Genomic DNA, 18,695 nt, shown 5'->3' on the forward strand with positions numbered 1-18,695 from the left:
TACCTGAATACACTGCGACTATTCCCAGGCAAAAGGGTCAAACAAATCCGCTGTGCAACTATTGAGCAGGTGACAGCCGTCATCAATACCCCACGGTTTACAAGCCCAAATCATATTTTTATACACACAGGAACAAACAATCTGCCAGACCAACACCAGCAGATCGCAGGACAACTGACCCAACTAGCAAAGACGGCAAAACTAAAATTCCCGGACAGCAAAATAATTCTATCATCTCTGCTCCCAAGAAATGATGTATCAAGCCAAACTATCCAGAACATCAACACGGACCTGACCACCAGAATCAAGGCTGTGCCCGACGTGATCCTGGCACAACACCCCTCTATAAAACACCAACACCTCTATGACGACAAGCACCTAAACAAACAAGGGGTCAGCCTACTGGCCAAAGAGCTGAAGGACATTATACTAAACAGAGACCCCATGCCTGGACTCAACAACAACAACAAACCCATGGAAAGACCCCCAACAATAAAAAGACAGGAAACCCCTATTTCATCACAGGAGGCCAGAAACAAAGCCCTTCACCCAACATCGGGCCATCAGAGGAGGAGACCACCATGGAGGGGACCATCAGCCCCACACAGAGACATGCAGGGCAGAGATATGGAAGAGATTAGAACCCTGCTCAGCACATTGTGCAGGAAACTAATGTGACTGGATCTAACACACCTATAAACCAGTCGTAAATCCAGAGTGTCTTACACAGCCGCACTCATTACAAGGTATATACACATGAGGTATAATAGAAAAAAAAAAAAAAATGACCTCATTCACAATCAGCAGCTGGAACATCCAAGGCCTGAGCACCTCGGCCTTTGGATGTAAAACAAATGACCCCGACTTTATTCAAAGACTGAAAAATATAGACATTCAGATCCTCCTGGAAACATGGACCAGAGCTGAAAACGAATCTCCGGTGCCAATCGGATACAGGGAAATCTCTGTCCCTGCCCTTAAAAATAAAAACATCAAACAGGGCCGCTGCTCAGGAGGAATACTGATCTGGTATAAAGAAGAGCTCCACCAGTACATCACACCAGTGAAGAGAGGAGGCAGCCACATATGGATCAGAATCAGCAGCTCCATCCTCACCTCTCAGTCCGATGTCTACCTCTGCACCACCTATATACCACCGCCAGAGTCCCCCTACTTCAATCCAGACAGCTTTGAGATCTTACAAGAAGAAGCCACCCATTATCAGGTCCTGGGCAAAGTTCTCATCTTTGGAGACCTCAATGCAAGAACAGGGAGAGAAAAAGACTTTCTGACCACAGATGGAAACATCTACATATTTGGGGCAGAGAATGACAGTCACGACTCAGAACACTCAGAGAGAAACAGCTATGACAGTACAGTCAACAAAAGTGGCAAAAAGCTCCTGAACTTATGTAAAAGTTTAGGTCTTCATATTCTTAATGGACGTACAAAGGGAGACTCACTGGGAAGATACACACTAAACTCCCATGTAGGAAGGAGTGTAGTAGACTACGCCATTACAGATATGGACCCGGCAAATATTAGCGCCTTCATAGTCACCCCACAAACGCACCTGTCAGACCACAGCCAACTTCTCCTGTACATAAAATCTACAGAGAAACCATCCACACAAAAGCCACAGCAGAGCAGCCTCTACAAGCGACCTCCATCCTATAAATGGTCCAAGACGTCAGAAATAAAATATAAAGAGGCTCCCAACAGACCGGAATTACAGGAGATGCTCCACAACTTCTACAGCTACAAGTATAAGTCAAACCCAGAAGGAGTGAATCAAGCTGCAAAAGACCTCAACAAAATATTCCACACCATGGCCAAATTGTCCGACCTCAAACAAGTCAACTACAAGAGGCCAAAAGAAAAGCAGATCAATGGTTGGTTTGACAAAGAGTGTAAAGCCGTTCGAAAGACCCTGAGAACAGCCTCAAACAATAAACACAGAGACCCCAACAACCCAGACCTGAGGGAAGCCTATGACACCATACAAAAGCAGTACAAAACCATCCTCAGGAGGAAGAAGCAGAGCTACATCTCTACCAAACTTAGCCAACTCCAAGACGCCCTCCAAGACAACTCCTTCTGGGAAATATGGAACCACATGGACACAAAGAGCAAGAAAAAGAATGACACCCATATCCAAAATGGCAACATCTGGCTCCAGTACTTCAGAGACCTCTACAAAGACATCCCAAAAGAAGGACTAAGCCAAGAGCAGGAAAACATAACATCAAAACTAAAGGCAATGGAAGAGAAAATCAAAAACTTCCAAAACCCACTGGACACACCAATTACATTACAGGAAGTTGCAGAGAAAATCACTTCCATAAAGTGTAAAAAATCTAGTGGTCTGGATGGAATCCCCCCAGAGATGTTGAAGTACAGCCCACCAGAAATTCAAGCTGCAATGGTTAAACTGTTCAACATTGTGCTGAGTGCTGGTTACTTCCCTCGTACCTGGAACCAAGGACTCATTACACCGATCCACAAGAGTGGGGACAGGTATGACCCTGCCAACTACAGAGGCATATGTGTCAGCAGTAACTTGGGAAAACTGTTCAACAGCATCCTAAACAAAAGGATCATCAGTTTCCTTACCGAGCACAATGTCTTGAGCAAAAGCCAAGCAGGGTTCGTGCCAAACCACCGCACCACGGACCACATCTACACCCTGCACAGTCTCATTCAGAGCCACGTCCACAATACAAAGCATGGGAAGATATACGCCTGCTTTGTAGACTTTAAAAAGGCCTTTGACTCAGTGTGGCACCCGGGCTTGTTCTTAAAAATGCTGGAAAGCGGAATAGGAGGAAAGACCTATGATGTCATCAAAAGCTCCTACACCGAGAACCTCTGCAGCGTGAGTGTGAACGGTAGAAGAACGGCTTATTTCCAGCAGAGCCGAGGAGTCAGACAGGGCTGCAGCCTAAGTCCAACGCTCTTCAATATTTACATCAATGAGCTGGCTACTGCTCTAGAATCTTCACCTGCTCCAGGTCTCACACTCCATGATGCCCAGGTGAAATTCTTGCTCTATGCAGATGACCTACTGCTGGTGTCACCAACCGAGAAAGGTCTCCAAGACAACCTACAAATCTTGGAGAAATTCAGCTCCACATGGGCACTACCGATCAATCTAAAGAAAACCAACATCATGGTGTTCCAGAAGAGAAAAAGAAGATTTGACCAGCATCCTTCATTTGTCCTAAACGGCTACACTCTAACAGGAACAGACAAATACACCTACTTGGGCCTGGAAATTCACCAGTCAGGGAGCTTCAAACAAGCCATAGAGACCCTGAAAAACAAGGCCTGCAAAACCTTTTATGCCATCCGAAGGACATTGTATCATCTGAAGCCACCAGTGAGGGTCTGGCTAAAAATCTTCGATTCCATCATTGCCCCAATCCTCCTGTACGGCAGCGAAGTCTGGGGCCCTCACACTTACCCAGATTGGTCAAGGTGGGATTCCAGCCCAACAGAAATATTCCACCTGGAATTCTGTAAGCACCTTCTCCAGGTCCATCGAAGCACCTCCAACAGTGCCTGTCGAGCTGAGCTGGGCAGATTCCCTCTACACCTAGCAGCTCTGAAGAGGTCACTATCATTTCAGGCTCACCTACAGAGTAGCAATCCAAACTCCCATCACCACAAAGCTCTGATATATATACGTGGGCCAGATGAACCAGGACCCCGGGCACAGCCCTCCCAAACCCAACTGGACAAAATAACCAATCACAGCAGCCTGACAAGAACCAGAATCAGGAAGATGGTAGACGAGGGCCAGGAGAGGTATGTCAGTGACTGGAGGACCGACATCAACACCTCACAGAAACTGACCACGTACCAGAGACTACAGAGAGACTACAGACTGGCCCCGTATCTGGAGAAAATCCCGGACCCCAGAGACCGCAGGACCCTGAGCCGATATAGACTCAGTGCCCACAGTCTAGCCATCGAATCCGGACGTCACAAGCAGAGCTACAAGCCCAGGGAGGACAGACTGTGCCAACACTGTGACCTGGAGGCCGTGGAGGATGAAACCCACTTCCTGCTACACTGCACCAAGTACTCAGCAGTGAGGGACACTCACTTCAGGAGACTCTCCCATCTCTTCCCGGATTTCAGCTCCATGAAGGAGGAAGAGAAAATATATATCCTGCTGGGGGAAGAAGAGAGCGCAGTGGAGATAGCAGCGCAGTATGTGAGCGAATGCCATAGACTTCGAGAAAGAGAACTATGATAAGTCATGGACTTCCATAGCCCCCCATCCCAGATGTGGCCCCCCCAATCCCCACCCTGGATATGTCCCATCCACCGTTACCACAGTCCCACCGTGGATATGCCCCATCATAAGCCATGGACTTCCATAGCCCCCATCCTAGAAGTGCCCCCACAGTCCCCACCCTGGATGAGCCCCATCCATCCTTCCTACAGTCCCCACCCACCATCCCCACAGCCCCAGCCCCTAATGTACACTTGCTTTGGCAAAACTAATTTGTATTTGGTCCTGCCAATAAAGCTTATTTGATTTGATTTGATTTGATTTGATATAGGGATAGTTAGATAGATAGATAGATAGATAGATGGATGGATATATAGATAGATAGATAGATAGATAGATAGATAGATAGATAGATAGATAGATAGATAGATGGATGGATATATAGATAGATAGATGGATGGATATATAGATAGATAGATGGATGGATATATAGATAGCTCTAGGGAGGGGGAGGCCTAGAATAAAGGTTGTCTGGGTTTATATAGGAACATTTTAGATTTGATCATTAACATTGATATTAAAAACCATCCTTGATTAATGAGCTAAATCCAGAATACTATCAGTGGTGCACTGGCCGGTCCGCCTCAGTCCGGAGGTTTAGCTTTCACTGCATTGCAGTTCTCCGCTCCTCTCTGGATATAACCTTTGGTGAAGCCTCATTGAAGCCGTAACCCAATGTCTTTGCTCTAACTGTGCACTGGTTAAAATGCAGTGAAGAGAAAATGCAAAGCACCCGCGCACTTCCCAGGGAGAAAAAGACCAGTATATACAGAGATGAGGCAAGAAGGGCAGGGGGATATATACTGGGAGATAGCAGAACTGACATACATACTGTACCAGGAGCAATGAAGTTCTCTATATGACGAGAACATGTAATGGGCCCTATACGGGGCCAGCTATGGGGTCATGTCACACAAATCATTCATCGCCCATCACTATTAGAGGAGGACTCATGATTGAATATCGCATCACTATTGAAGATGCACTAATGCCAGGATGGCCATGTCACCAAAAGTTTACAACCCTGATGCCTTGATTGGTACTTGCACTCTGAGATGCCAAGGCTTGCAAACACTGAACACAGGAATGTGGACATGCATTACAGCTAAATAAATATATGTAAAAATTGAGACATAGAGCAAAAAATAGGCTAGTTTATGTGAGCCCAGCAGCCATTGTCAAGGTGTATCTCTAAATGCTGGGTCCCTACCTAAATGCCTCTACCTGGGATGAAAAACCTACAATTTTTGGGGCAAGCAGGAACCTGCTAACAGAAGATTAAACATCGCCTAAAGCTCATGGGATGGAGTGCTTATAAAACTGTAAGCTTTTTAGCCTGGGTAGAGTGATTTAGGAAAGGACCCAGCAAAAAGATACTCCTTGATGCTGGCTGCTGGGTTACAAAAAACTGACCTTTTTTATGCAATCTCAATTTTAAAATGTATTTCCTTAGCAGTAATGTATGTCCTAATACCTGTATTCAATTTTTGTGTGACGCCCTGGCAAAGCCAGGTTGTCACAGAAAGAGTTAATCCTCCTTGGTAACCTGATCCCACTCCAGTGCAGCAGGACAAACCACCTCCCCCAGTGTAAGAACAAAACAGAGCAGGAGGGGAGGGGCTGGAGCAGAGTGTGTGGAGAGAGAGACAGGAGAGGAGCCCGGAGTTGTAGCTCCCGGGCTGCTACAGAAGTGTGCTCCAAAAGGGCCGGGACAGGCTGTTAGTGAGGAAGGGGCCAGAGGTAGCCGGGGCAGGGTAGCGGCCCGCCGGTACCAAGGGTGACCCGGATCACTGCAGGGGAGTGGACTCCCCGTTCCCAGCTGAGGAGAAAGAGAAAGAGTGGAGAAAGAGACACCTGGCTGCAGGGAAAGAACAGGGGCTGCTGCATCGCGTGTGGGACACTAACACCCTCCGTACCGAAGGCTGCGGACTCTGGAAGTTTCTGGTTAATTCCTGACTCTGTGTGAATTTCCTTGCAAAGCGAACTGTGAGTAACAACATCCCCTGGTCCAACCGGGCGCACAGCTCTCAGACGGTCTCCATCTCCTCCCTGCACCACCTCACCGGGGTCCCGGGACACCAACACCCTACCCCTGGAGGGAAATCACCACCTTGCTGCCCACCACCATCCCCGGGATCCATTAACCGGCAGCGGCGGTGCTTCGTTACTTCACCGCACACCACGGGTGGCGTCACGGACAATCTCCCTTACCTAATCCCCTTCTTACTGTGGAGCCTGGGATCACAGACCGGGTCACGCCACCGTGATACCCACAGAAGTAACTCCGTGGCCCGGATCTGAGTACCCCTTGTCCCCGGGCGACACATTTGCATACCCCAGCATCTCAAAGTGCAGCTGTATATTTGTTAAAGCATGTTTTGTGTTCAGTTTGCACCTGTTCACATCTGTCTGTTAAGAAGTGCCCTCAGTTTTCTCATTTTACAGTTCTGATAATGCCTTAATTTGAACTATTGCTGCTAAACTTATCAGCTTTTCAACATTCTAAAAAACTAACTTGACATTTAAAAAAAAAAAAAACCAAAACGATAAAATTCAGGAAATAACATAAGTGCATGCAATTTTGGGTTTTCCAAAGTATGCCCACCCAAACTGTTAAATGTCAGAGGTGTGTCACGGGTGACACAGTCATGTGGTTTCTGGCCATAGTAGGTCACAGCATTTGGCTGCACAGAATGCTTCCTGACTTTCCATTGTTCCTGCTGTCAGTATTCATTGGTATAGGTAGCTTTCCTGCTGGATTCATCTCTTTCCCTTTTGGACCCAGCAGGGGCTCGCCTTCCACCCAGCTGCTGATCATCAGTATTCCCTTGGTGTTTAGAATACACCTTCCTTCCTTGGACTGGTGCTGGTGATATTTTCAGTTCCTTCAAGCCAAGGTTGCAAGCAGGTGGTTTGTTCTCCTCTGTGGTATCGTTGCTGAAAGCTCTGCTGAACGTCTACCTGAGTCCTCTAATGATAAGCAGTTAATGCATTTTCCCCCTGTGTGTCTTCCTTGTGTCTTCTATAGTTGTTTAGCAGGGTTGACGAAGAGCTCATCCCATCCGTTCCCTAGTTAGTGTCCAGCACTAGGGATACCTAGGGTCAGGTATCCAGCTCGGCGCATAGATGTGGAACCTGTCTACGGTGGTGAGGGACCAGCAGTAGGTTTGGTCAGGGGTCACCATCTTCCCTCTCCCTAGACACAGGGTTTCCCTTCCTTTTCGTTATGCGCTTGGTACTTCCCCGTACCTAGCGTGACAATTAGATGGTGTGTGTCACTGAGGCTCAAAGCCCAATTAGGCCGGTTTTGGCCCGTTAATGAACATGAATCGATTATCTATAAGTTGATCAGCGCTCGTTTACTAAACAAAACAATTATTATTCCGAACATTATGTCCCCATATTGCCGGTTTATAGGATGATCACCATCATTAAAACACAAGCCGATTACTGGCACATCTAAAGGCCCCGTTACACGCAACGACGTATCTAACGATATATCGCCGGGGTCACGGATTCCATGGCGCACATCCAGCATCGTTTGCGACGTCGTTACGTGTGACACCAACGAACGACTGTTAACGATGGAAAATACTCACCAAATCATCCATCGTTGACACGTCGTTCATTTTCAAATATTAGTTGATTGTTGAGGTTGCAGGTTGTTCGTCGTTCCCGTGGAAGCACAAATCGCTGTGTGTGACACCGCGGGTACGACGAACTACAGCTTACCTGCGGACGCCGACAATGAGGAAGGAAGGAGGTGGGTGGGATGTTCGGCCCGCTCATCTCCGCCCCTCCGCTTCTATTGGGTGGCCGCTTAGTAAAGCCGCTGTGACGCCGCACGAACCGCACCCTTAGAAAGGAGGCTGTTCGCCGGCCACAGCGACGTCGCAGGTAAGTCCGTGTGACGGCTGTGGAGACACGGGGCTCAGTGGGTGCTCTCGTCCACTAAAACCTACCGCCTTTAGAAAGACAGCGTGGCTCAGGGCTCATCCCAACTGAACGCCGGCCTCCTTAACCGTGGGCGTAACACTACTCAGACAACACAGGGTGAGGGAACTACAATAATTAGACTTTATTGGATCCCCAAACAATTAACGGCACATAACACATAACCAGCAAAACACACAAATGTAACAGGCAATAGAGTCTCACCCTTCCGCTGGCTCACCAGGGATTTAGAATGTCCATGCCTCAGAGGTTCCAGGGCCGCTTACTCCAATCCAGCAGCACCCCTCTTTTGGCGGGCACCCACCGAGAAAGGAATAATGCCAGATTTAGGAAGCTGTCTGAGGTCTGCAAAGTCTGTAACAGGTGACTGAATTGTCCCAACCTGAGTGTCCTCCTTAGGTAGTCCTGGTTTGATGTTACAATCCTGGCAGCCGGAGTCGAAATCCCTAGGCTGTGGATATGGTCTCCAACCGGAACCGGAGTCCCTAGATTGAAGCCATAAAATATCCTGATCCTCTAGTCAGCTCTGAAGAGCTTAGACTGGATCCATCAGCATCCATCAACAACAACCTGGTGGCTTAAAGAAATCCTTTTTATAGCCACAGCCTTCCAATTGGATACACTGCGTCCTCATCGATTAGTTGGACAAGAGCGCCTCTCCCATTGGATGAATCTCAAGCTGCATGGACAATGTTCATCCAAATGATGTCTACAGAAAGACTGAGGGTATACATGTAGTCTGGGAGTCACCGACTAGACAATGGCTACTAAGGTAATCACATTAGCAATACACAACTACAATACAATGATTACTGGAAAAGTCTGGAGAAACAATGCGTCTGGCTTTCAGTGGCCAACACAATTACATGAGTCCAAAAGAGTCTTGTAAAAACAATGAGGGACTTATCCCCCGTCTATAAACAATCTATCATCCTGTCTGGCTGAATGTTAAGAAACTTTAACCCATGAGAGTCCATGTCGTCACAACGGCTCCTAACGATATTGTGCATCACGCACAGCGATTTGCCCGTGATGCACAAACGACGGGGGCGGGTACGCTCGCTAGCGATATCGGTGCGTGTAAAGCCCCCTTAAGTGGTCCATTCATATTCTTCCGGACATATATTTAAAATGTTTTTATCTATATTACTCAGCACAAAAGAAACAATTTCAGTGCACTTAATGGTATTAAACATAAGGTTTAATGTCTTGTATCCATTCGGAAGAATGAACACTAATTTTACCAGGCACCACGGAAAAGTATTTGGGGCACGGAATAGCTAATTCTGACCTCTGTGAGTCGTAATGGTATGAAAAGCCCGATTTTCCATATTACCCCATCTCATTTACATACACATCTAATCAGATCTTTCACTTATGTGAATACACAGATCACAGGGACAGAACTTTATCTGCCTATTAAGCGGGAAAGAGACATCCAGCGTTGAGCTCCCCTCTATAAATACATTAGTCTGCTCATTATATTGAACGACCACAATCCCCAGCACGATGCCAAGTATGTCTGGAGCAGTTCCTGGAGATTATGGTATGTAATGCTGTTAAACGTTATACCATTAAAACTGGGTTGTTCAAAGACTATGGTAATCAGCCTTATTGAATTTCTCATATTAGGGAATGCAGCGGGGAGAGTCAGGCAAAGGGGTGACCCAAGGGGCGAACTTCTCTTTTAGGTGCAATGGTAATCCTAGACTTGATTGACATAGTTGACATCCTAATTTTATATATTGGAATATAGACTGTTATCACTATGGTCACAGATTATTTGAATGAAAATGAAATTTATTTAAAAAAAAGTTATTAAAAAGAATAAAGAACTAATAAGATATGTATACGGGGATATGAGAAAGAGATCTGATATGTTGCGAAAGGTTGCAATATTTAAAGGGAATCTGTCACCAGATTTTTACCAACTAATGTAAGAGCAGTATAATGTAGGGGCAGAGATCCTGACTCCAGCAATGTGTCACTTACTGGGCTGCTTAGTGTAGGTTTGATAAAAATGTTTTTTTCACCCATAGAAAGCAATGAGTAAGTGCAAAATGCAGCAAAAACTCAGCAATCAACGTTTATGGTAAAAAAACGCAGGTAAAACGGGATGTAAAATCCATTTTTTTTTGCGATTTTAAACCATAATAATGTCTTGGTATTCTCACACGGCCATGAATGTTTCTCCTGACTCTGTAAAGTTTAAAATAAGTGATAATTAAATTAGTGTTATGTGTTTGATTAAACAATGGTCTATCAAAAGTAAACAATGCCCTATCAATATGTGAAAGTAAACAATGTCATAACAATATGTGAAAATAAACAATTGCCTATCAATGTGTGAAAGTAAACAATATTCTATCAATGTATAAAAGTAAATGATTCCCTATCAATGTGTGAAAGTAAACAATGCCCAATCAATGTGTGAAAGTAAACAACATCCTATAAATATGTAAAAGTAAATGATTCCCTAGCAATGTCTGAAAGTAGCAATGTGATATTAATGTGTAGAAGTAAATGATTCCCTATCAATATGTCGAAGTAAACAATGCCCAATCAATGTGTGAAAGTAAAAAACATCCTATCAATGTGTAAAAGTAAATGATTCCCTATCAATGTCTGAAAGTAAACAATGTCATATTAATGTATAGAAGAAAATGATTCCCTATCAATGTGTAAAATAAACAATGCCCTATCAATGTGTGAATGTAAACAATGCCTTATCAATCTGTGAAACTAAACAATGCCCTATCAATGTAGGAAAGTAAACAATGTCCTATCAATTTGTGAAAGTAAACAATTCACTATCAATCTGTAAAGTAAACAATACCCTATCAATTCACCTTTAATAATGGCTACGCTTCATATATGAATCCAGATTTTTTTGTTCAGAATAGTCACTATTTTTTCCAAACAAAAAACTTTTTCCCCTAAACAATTTGATCTAGTTGCCCTTTTTTTACAAAAATGTTTTATGGTTTTACATACATCTTTTGTATTGGTGGTCTAACACCAATTATTCACGCTTGCAAGCAAAGTTGTCTTTGGGAGGCTGAAAAAAAACACTCCAAAAACACAACAAACCGCAGAAAGAAAAGCAGCAAAAAAGTCAGGAAAATCTGGGTTTTGGCTGCAGCTTTTTTACTGTCAAGAGATCAGGTGTCGTGTGCATAAAAAAGCAGTAAAAAAGCAACATGTGAACATAGCCTTACAGAGAGAAATGTGCAATGCAGTATGAAATATTGAAAAGAATGTAATATTGCCAGTTTATAGTTTATAATAAGTATATTGATTATATTCTTTATCGATCCTTATGACAGTATTACCTCTGCCCGGGGTCTCTCCATGTCTGAATTGGACTGAGAGTTCTTCTTTCTGTCAGAAAAAAATATATAGATCACTCTATGGCTGTGGCTTTTCACATCAGTATGGTCCTATTCTGAAAAATACTACTACCCCTAACACGTTCAGCTTCATATACTGTGCTTAGTATATATTATATATTAGAAGAAAATCATCTCATGCTCTATAGTATATCTTGGTCATATTACCAAGCTATGGCACTATATATTCAAGCTGTTCAGTACAGTTTGGCTATGTTCACAATGAGTTTTTTTAATAGTATTTTTGAACAGAGCATCACCAAATTCTTCCTCAAAAACTCTATGAAAACTCTTCCAATTATTTTTTATGGAAAATCCACTTTATTATTCATGCGAATAGTTTTTTAGCTTCTTTTTCCCAAAGAAAGTTTGAATAACACCTCATGGAGAAAAGAAATTGCATGTCACTATTTGAGAAGAGGATTCGTAAAGAAACCTCTCCAAATTAGGCACAGTCCAATAAAAACTTAAGTACACGCATAGTTTTTTTGCAGAGTTTTTTGTATTTTTCAGAAACTAAACAGAACCTCCAAGATTTTGGGGAGATTTTCATGAGTTTCCTTTCCTCTAGATTTCTGCTACAAAATCTCCTTGAAATACTCTGTGTGCACATCGTCAAAAAGCTGTCAAGAAAACCGGTCAGGAAACTGCTTCAGGAAACTAAAAACTCCTCCAAAATCTCCCCAGGATAGATGCACTCAGATTTTTTAGCAGAAACTGGCTATGCTCACATAATGTCTTTTAAGCTGAGGCAAACCTAATGAGTTTTTCAAGCAGAAGACGTTTTGGAACCTTTTTTTTTGCGTCTTTTGTGTTGTTTTTTTATTTATTTCCTGAGTATTTTGAGGACTTTTTTCAGCCAATGTTTTTTAGAGAGTTGTCTCATTGTTTTTGTGAAGTCTTTTTCCTTACGTTTTTTCACTTCATTGAAAAATGAAGAAATCACTAGTATTTTTTAAGCAAACGATGGAAAAACACTCTAAAAAACGTCCAGTCATCTTTCAGACGTTTTTTGAATTTTCCCATTGACTTGTATTCTAGAGTACAGAGCGTCTTCAGAGCTGAAAACTCCTGTAAAGTCGACAAGTCACTTCTTTTAGAAGCCTGAAGTAGTTAATAAATGTTCAAAAGTCTAAATATATGAACAGCGAGTCCTTTATATATAGAAATGCATATGCACATTCTTTTGAAAGTTTTCTGATAGGTTTTTCAGGTGGTTTTCGTAGAAGATTCCGCCTGAAAAAAGACGTGCAATGGGATAGGTTTTTCAGGTATTTTTCATGGTAGATTCCACCTGAAAAAACACATGCAATGAAATGGGTTTCTCAGGTGGTTTTTGTGGTGGATTCTGCCTGAAAAAAGACGTGCAATTGGATAGGTTTTTCAGGTGGCTTTCGTGACAGATTCCGCCTGAAAAAAAGACATCAATGGGGTAGGTTTTTCAGGTGGTTTTCGTGGCAGATTCCGCCTGAAAAAAGACGTGCAGTTGGATAGGTTTTTCAGGTGGTTTTCGTGATGGATTCAGCCTGAAAAAAGATGTGCAATGGGATAGTTTTTTCAGGTGCTTTTCATGATGGATTCCACCTGAAAAAACACGTGCAATGGGATGGGTTTTTGAGGTGATCTTCATGGTGGATTCCATCTGAAAAAAAAAGTGCAATGGGGTACATTTTTCAGGTAACTTTCGTGGCAGATTCTGCCTGAAAAAATATGTGCAATGGGATAGGATTTTCAGGTGGTTTTCGGGGAAGATTGTGCCTGAAAAAAGATGTGCAGTGGTTAAAAAAAAGACATCAGACTGAACATGTGCACAGCAATATTGTTTTGACATTGCTGCGTACTTTATTTCTTTTATGTGATGTTTTTTTAAGGTGGATTTTGGGCAGAGTCCGCTTGAAAAAAATTTGCACACCCAAAAGAGTTTACACAAGAAAATTCATCATTTTTCACTGTCTCATAAATAGTTATACACATTTGATAAAACCGGACCTGGGAATAATTGTTGATAAGTAGCCCAAAATACATGAGGACAATATTGGATTTTTTCAGCTAGTGATCGTTTCACCAAACCAGCTGATCATTTGTTATGGTCGAATGTGTCCGAATTGAATCGAAGGCCTATGGGCTCCCTTTGCCTATCTCTGTCATAGCAATTGTGAAAGACACGATGCTCTGAATATTCTAGTTTACAAATGGAAGTCGTACATTCTCCGAGTCTGAGGGCGCAACCTGCGCAGGGCTCGAGGGATTCTTTCACTGTCGTTTGTTGTTTGGTAGAAGAATAACCGAAGATCTTCATCTAATAGAATCCAGACAGGTGAGGTCAGAAGAGCCTGTAGATCAGAGGTGGAAATAACTATGCAAGGAATTTTTATTGCGGTAGTATGAACATGAAATTAAACCTTAATAACAAACCATTATTTTGTTTAAAGAAGTGGTCAGGGACTAGAAAAAGAATCTCTTTCTTTTCCTGCAGAAAATGTTGGCGGTAAGCATAAGAAAATGATAAACATTTCCAATCATTAATGCCTTTGACTAATGTGGTTCCTTAAAGAAAACAATAGACGATGTTTTATCTCTGCTTAAAATATTCTTGCAGGGGTTGTTATTGTTGTCTATGATTATAATATGGTATGTTTTGTATTTTTTTTCTCCAGTTTTAGCATGTTAAACTGGCCACATTAAATATCAATGGCTGCAAAGTGTTATGATTCTGGTTAGCGGTGCCCTGTTATCCTGCAGAGCCTATGCTGGGCCTCATATTTTCCTCTGGTTCCGGTCTAGTCCTGTATTGTGTGGGAGGGGTCTGTTAGTTGGAGCCTTGTATCGGGGTAATTAATCTGTCGTAACTGGGAGTTGTTTCATCCGGAACGCCACCAGTGATAGTTCCTGTTTGGCAGTGTACGTCTATGGTTCCCGTAAGTGACTGACCTGATGTTTTCTCGCTCCTAGTTCCTCATACCTCATCCCGTCTCCTCACCTACTCTGACCTCACTCCCTCACTCCCTGATCTTTGGCTAGTTTCCTGACCCCGGATCCTTTCACTCCCGTGTACCCAACTTGTCTTCTTGGCTCCCCGACCTTGCCTCGTTCCCTGACTCCGGCTCCACTTTCTTCCTGGTTCTTCAGGTGAATTTCTGGTTTACAGACCCTCGGCTCTCACTTAGACTTTGGCTTGTCTTTCTCCCTCCGTCACTGACGTTACCTCTCAGATTCTGACCCATGGCTTATTCGACTATCCCTCACTAGTGTGTCTAGTGACACCTAGTGTACACCCCCTGCAGATATCCTCAACTAGTGTGTCTGGTGACACCTAGTGGTGTAGTGTATCATTACACCTGGGTGTTTGGGATTGCACAAAGCTGAGTAAAATGTAGTTTGTTAAATTAATTTCTCCTCTTCATTGTGCAGATATTAGCTTATAAAGTTTAGAATATAATTTATTAAAAGCCCAACTGGGTGTTACCAGAAATTCTTATGTGGGGACATGCACTTTTTCACCTCTATGACACTGACCAATCATAAGCAGGCAGCAACATCCTGGGGGAGGAAACGAACACACCCCACAATAGGTTAGAGAATGTTTTTCCATGTGAGTCATGTAATGACAGATAGTCTGCTCCCCTTACTGTTCTCACAGCAGTTTGTAATACAAAGTGACTAAACACTTCCAAAGATACATTTTCACTTCTAATTGGCTACTCATAACGAGTGATATGACTCCAATAACTTAACACCAATGCAAGAGAATCATAAGTCATTTTCACTCAATATAGTATAAATATGATTGTATATATTTGTATATATAGAATCATATTTATATTTGGAGAGATGCAGCTACAGACTTGTTTGTAATGAGAAAAAGCTAATCTTTGCTCTACTGTCTCCCCAACCTGATTGCCATGAGATAAAAACTGAAAGGTTTTTGTAACCACACTTGTCACTGCTCTACTTCCCAGGAGATAAGATTGTCTGTCATTACACTTCTCACAGAGCAGTCCTCTCTCCTCTAGTAAAATTTCTTCAACTCCGATCTCAGAACAGTCAATGTATGGGAAGGGGAGTACAGCAGAACTGAGCTTTGTCTTATTACAAACACATCTGCAGCTCTCAACTCAGGCCACGTGCACATGTTTAGTGTTTGGTGAGTTTTTTTTATCTCAGTATTTGTAAGCCAAAATCAGGAGTGGGTGAAGAATGTAGAAGTGGTGCCCGTGTTTCGATTATACTTTTCCTCTGATTGTTCCACTTCTGGTTTTGGTTTAGAAATACGGAGATTAAAAAAAAATCACTAAACATTCAACATGTGCACGTTGCCCAACAGCTGTCAGCTTTGCTATACTGCCTCTCCCCACATACTGACTGCTGAGAAATTAAAGCTGAAGATGTGTTAGTAATTTCTGCTCTATTCAAGACACTTTGCAACCACACACATCTTTGCAGTGAGACCAGTGAGGAGAGCAGATTGTTTGTCATTACATGTCTCACGCAGAGAAAGTCTCTTTTAAGCTATTGGGGCATGGTGTTTTTTCCACTCTATGTTGCTGCCTGCTTTTAATTGGTCAACATCATACAGAGGAAGAAATTCATGGCCCCACAGAAAGAGAAAAATCTCTGGTAACGCCCCATTGATCGTACCATAGATTATAACCTAACATTCACAAGCTAAGATTTCTACATGATATTCCATGAAGTGGTCAGTTTAACAAGCTCAAACTAGTCAAATGACCTGTTTAAGTAGACATGTGAAGTCCATCTATTTTTTGCTGTAAGTAGTTATCTTAGTAAAAGGAATTAGTGAATCAAAACGTTTATTTCTTATATGGTGCCACCATATTCTTCAGTGGTTGACGGACATTTTTATGACTATCCCCACTGGAGCTCACAATCGAAATTCCTTATTAGCACATCTTTTGAGTGTGGGAGGAAACCGGAGAATCTGGAGGAAACCCACGCAAAAATGGAGAGAACATACAAACTCCTTATAGACGTTGTCCTTGGTGGGATTTGAATCCAGGACCCCATTGCTGCAAGACTGCAGTGATAACCACTGAGCCACCCTGCACTTCAGTGCTATCCATTGAGCCACCGTGCACTGCAGTGCTATCCACTGAGCCACCGTACACTGCAGTGCTATCCATTGAGCCACCGTGCACTGCAGTGCTATCCACTGAGCCACCGAGCACTGCAGTGCTATCCACTGAGTCACCGTGTGCAGTGCTATCCACTAAGCCACCGTGCACTGCGGTGCTATCCATTGAGCCACCGTGCACTGCAGTGCTATCCACTGAGCCACTGTGCGCTGCAGTGCTATCCACTGAGCCACCGTGCACTGCAGTGCTATCCACTAAGCCACTGTGCGCTGCAGTGCTATCCACTGAGCCACCGTACACTGCAGTGCTATCCATTGAGCCACCGTGCACTGCAGTGCTATCCACTGAGCCACTGTGCGCTGCAGTGCTATCCACTGAGCCACCGTGCACTGCAGTGCTATCCACTAAGCCACTGTGCGCTGCAGTGCTATCCACTGAGCCACCGTGCACTGCAGTGCTATCCATTGAGCCAGTGTGCACTGCAGTGCTATCCATTGAGCCAATGTGCACTGCAGTGTTATCCACTAAGCTACTGTGCACTGCAGTGCTAACCACAGAGACATCGTGTTGCCCAAACATCTTTTCCCCCTTTATCTCTAATGCAAAGTGTTACTTTAAGGAACCATTTTCATACTGCTCCCACTCTACTAAAATATTTATTTCATGATATTAAAAAGCCAAAATAATAACATTATGTACATACAGATTATCACTGACAGCACAGCAAACAATAAATGGAAAAATGTTCAATTTTCTACATATTTTTACAGCACGCAAACTCTTGAATGTGGTTACTATGTAACTACCGCTACCATATAATCATAAAATAATAGAAGAAATACTTTAATACCAGACTAGACAAATCAGTCAAACTAAGAACACATCATAGAAAAAAAGCACAAAAATTAAAGAGAGAGAGGGAGCGAGAGAGACAAAGTAAGAGAGAGACAGAGGGAGTGAGAGAGAAAGACAGAGATGGAGAGTGAGAGAGACAGAGAGGAAGTGAGAGAGAGAAATAGAGAAAGAGAGAGCGAAAGACAGAGAGGGAGTGAGAGAGAGAAAGAGGGAGAGAGAGAGCATGATACAGAGAGGGAGTGAGAGAGAGAGAGAGAGAAATACAGAGGGAGTGAGAGAGACAGAGACAGAGAGGGAGTGAGAGAGAGATAGACAGAGAGAAAGAGAGAGAGGGAGAGAAAGACAGAGAGGTAGTGAACGATAGAAAGAGAGGGAGTGAGAGAGAGAAGGACAGAGAGGGAGTGAGAGAGAGAAGGACACAGAGGGAGTGAGAGAGAGAAGGACAGAGAGGGAGTGAGAGAGAGAAGGACAGAGAGGGAGTGAGAGAGAGAAGGACACAGAGGGAGTGAGAGAGAGAAGGACAGAGAGGGAGTGAGAGAGAGAAGGACAGAGAGGGAGTGAGAGAGACAGAGAGTGAGAGAGAAAGAGAGAGAGGGAGAGGAAGACAGAGAGGTAGTGAACGATAGAAAGAGAGAGAAAGAGAGGGAGAGAGAGAGAGACAGAGAGGGAGTGAGAGAGAGACAGAGAGGGAGTTAGAGAGAGACAGAGAGGGAGTGAGAGAGAGACAGAGAGGGAGTGAGAGACAGACATAGAGGAAGTGTGAGAGAGAAATAGAGAAAGAGAGAGCGAAAGACAGAGAGGGAGAGAGAGAGAGAGCATGATACAGAGAGGGAGTGAGAGAGAAAGAGAGAGAGAAAGACAGAGAGGGAGTGAGACAGAGACAGAGAGGGAGAGAGAGAGATAGAGAGAGAGTGAGAGAGAGAGAAAGAGAGAGAGGGAGAGAAAGACAGAGGTAGTGAACGATAGAAAGAGACAGAGAGGGAGTGAGAGAGAGACAGAGAGGGAGTGAGAGAGAGAGAGAAGGACAGAGAGGGAGTGAGAGAGAGAAGGACAGAGAGGGAGTGAGAGAGAGATAGACAGAGAGAGAGTGAGACAGAAAAAGAG

General features: G+C 43.6%; 2 protein-coding genes across 2 annotated transcripts in view; one reads left to right on the plus strand and one right to left on the minus strand.

The window, feature by feature from the left end:
* NCF4 (neutrophil cytosolic factor 4) overlaps nucleotides 1-18,695 on the minus strand; it is a 66,630-nt gene that overhangs the window by 26,476 nt on the left and 21,459 nt on the right. Inside the window, exons 6-7 of the mRNA XM_075321761.1 lie at nucleotides 13,849-13,976; nucleotides 11,587-11,635 (exon numbers count right to left, since the gene is read on the minus strand). Coding sequence (XP_075177876.1) covers nucleotides 11,587-11,635; nucleotides 13,849-13,976 — 177 coding nt within the window. The remainder of the gene's footprint in view (nucleotides 1-11,586; nucleotides 11,636-13,848; nucleotides 13,977-18,695) is intronic.
* The window catches only part of PVALB (parvalbumin), a 219,154-nt gene that overhangs the window by 5,160 nt on the left and 195,299 nt on the right, over nucleotides 1-18,695 (plus strand). The window lies entirely within an intron of this gene.

Source organism: Anomaloglossus baeobatrachus, chromosome 8, assembly GCF_048569485.1.
Source record: "Anomaloglossus baeobatrachus isolate aAnoBae1 chromosome 8, aAnoBae1.hap1, whole genome shotgun sequence".
NCBI classification, from domain to species: domain Eukaryota; kingdom Metazoa; phylum Chordata; class Amphibia; order Anura; family Aromobatidae; genus Anomaloglossus; species Anomaloglossus baeobatrachus.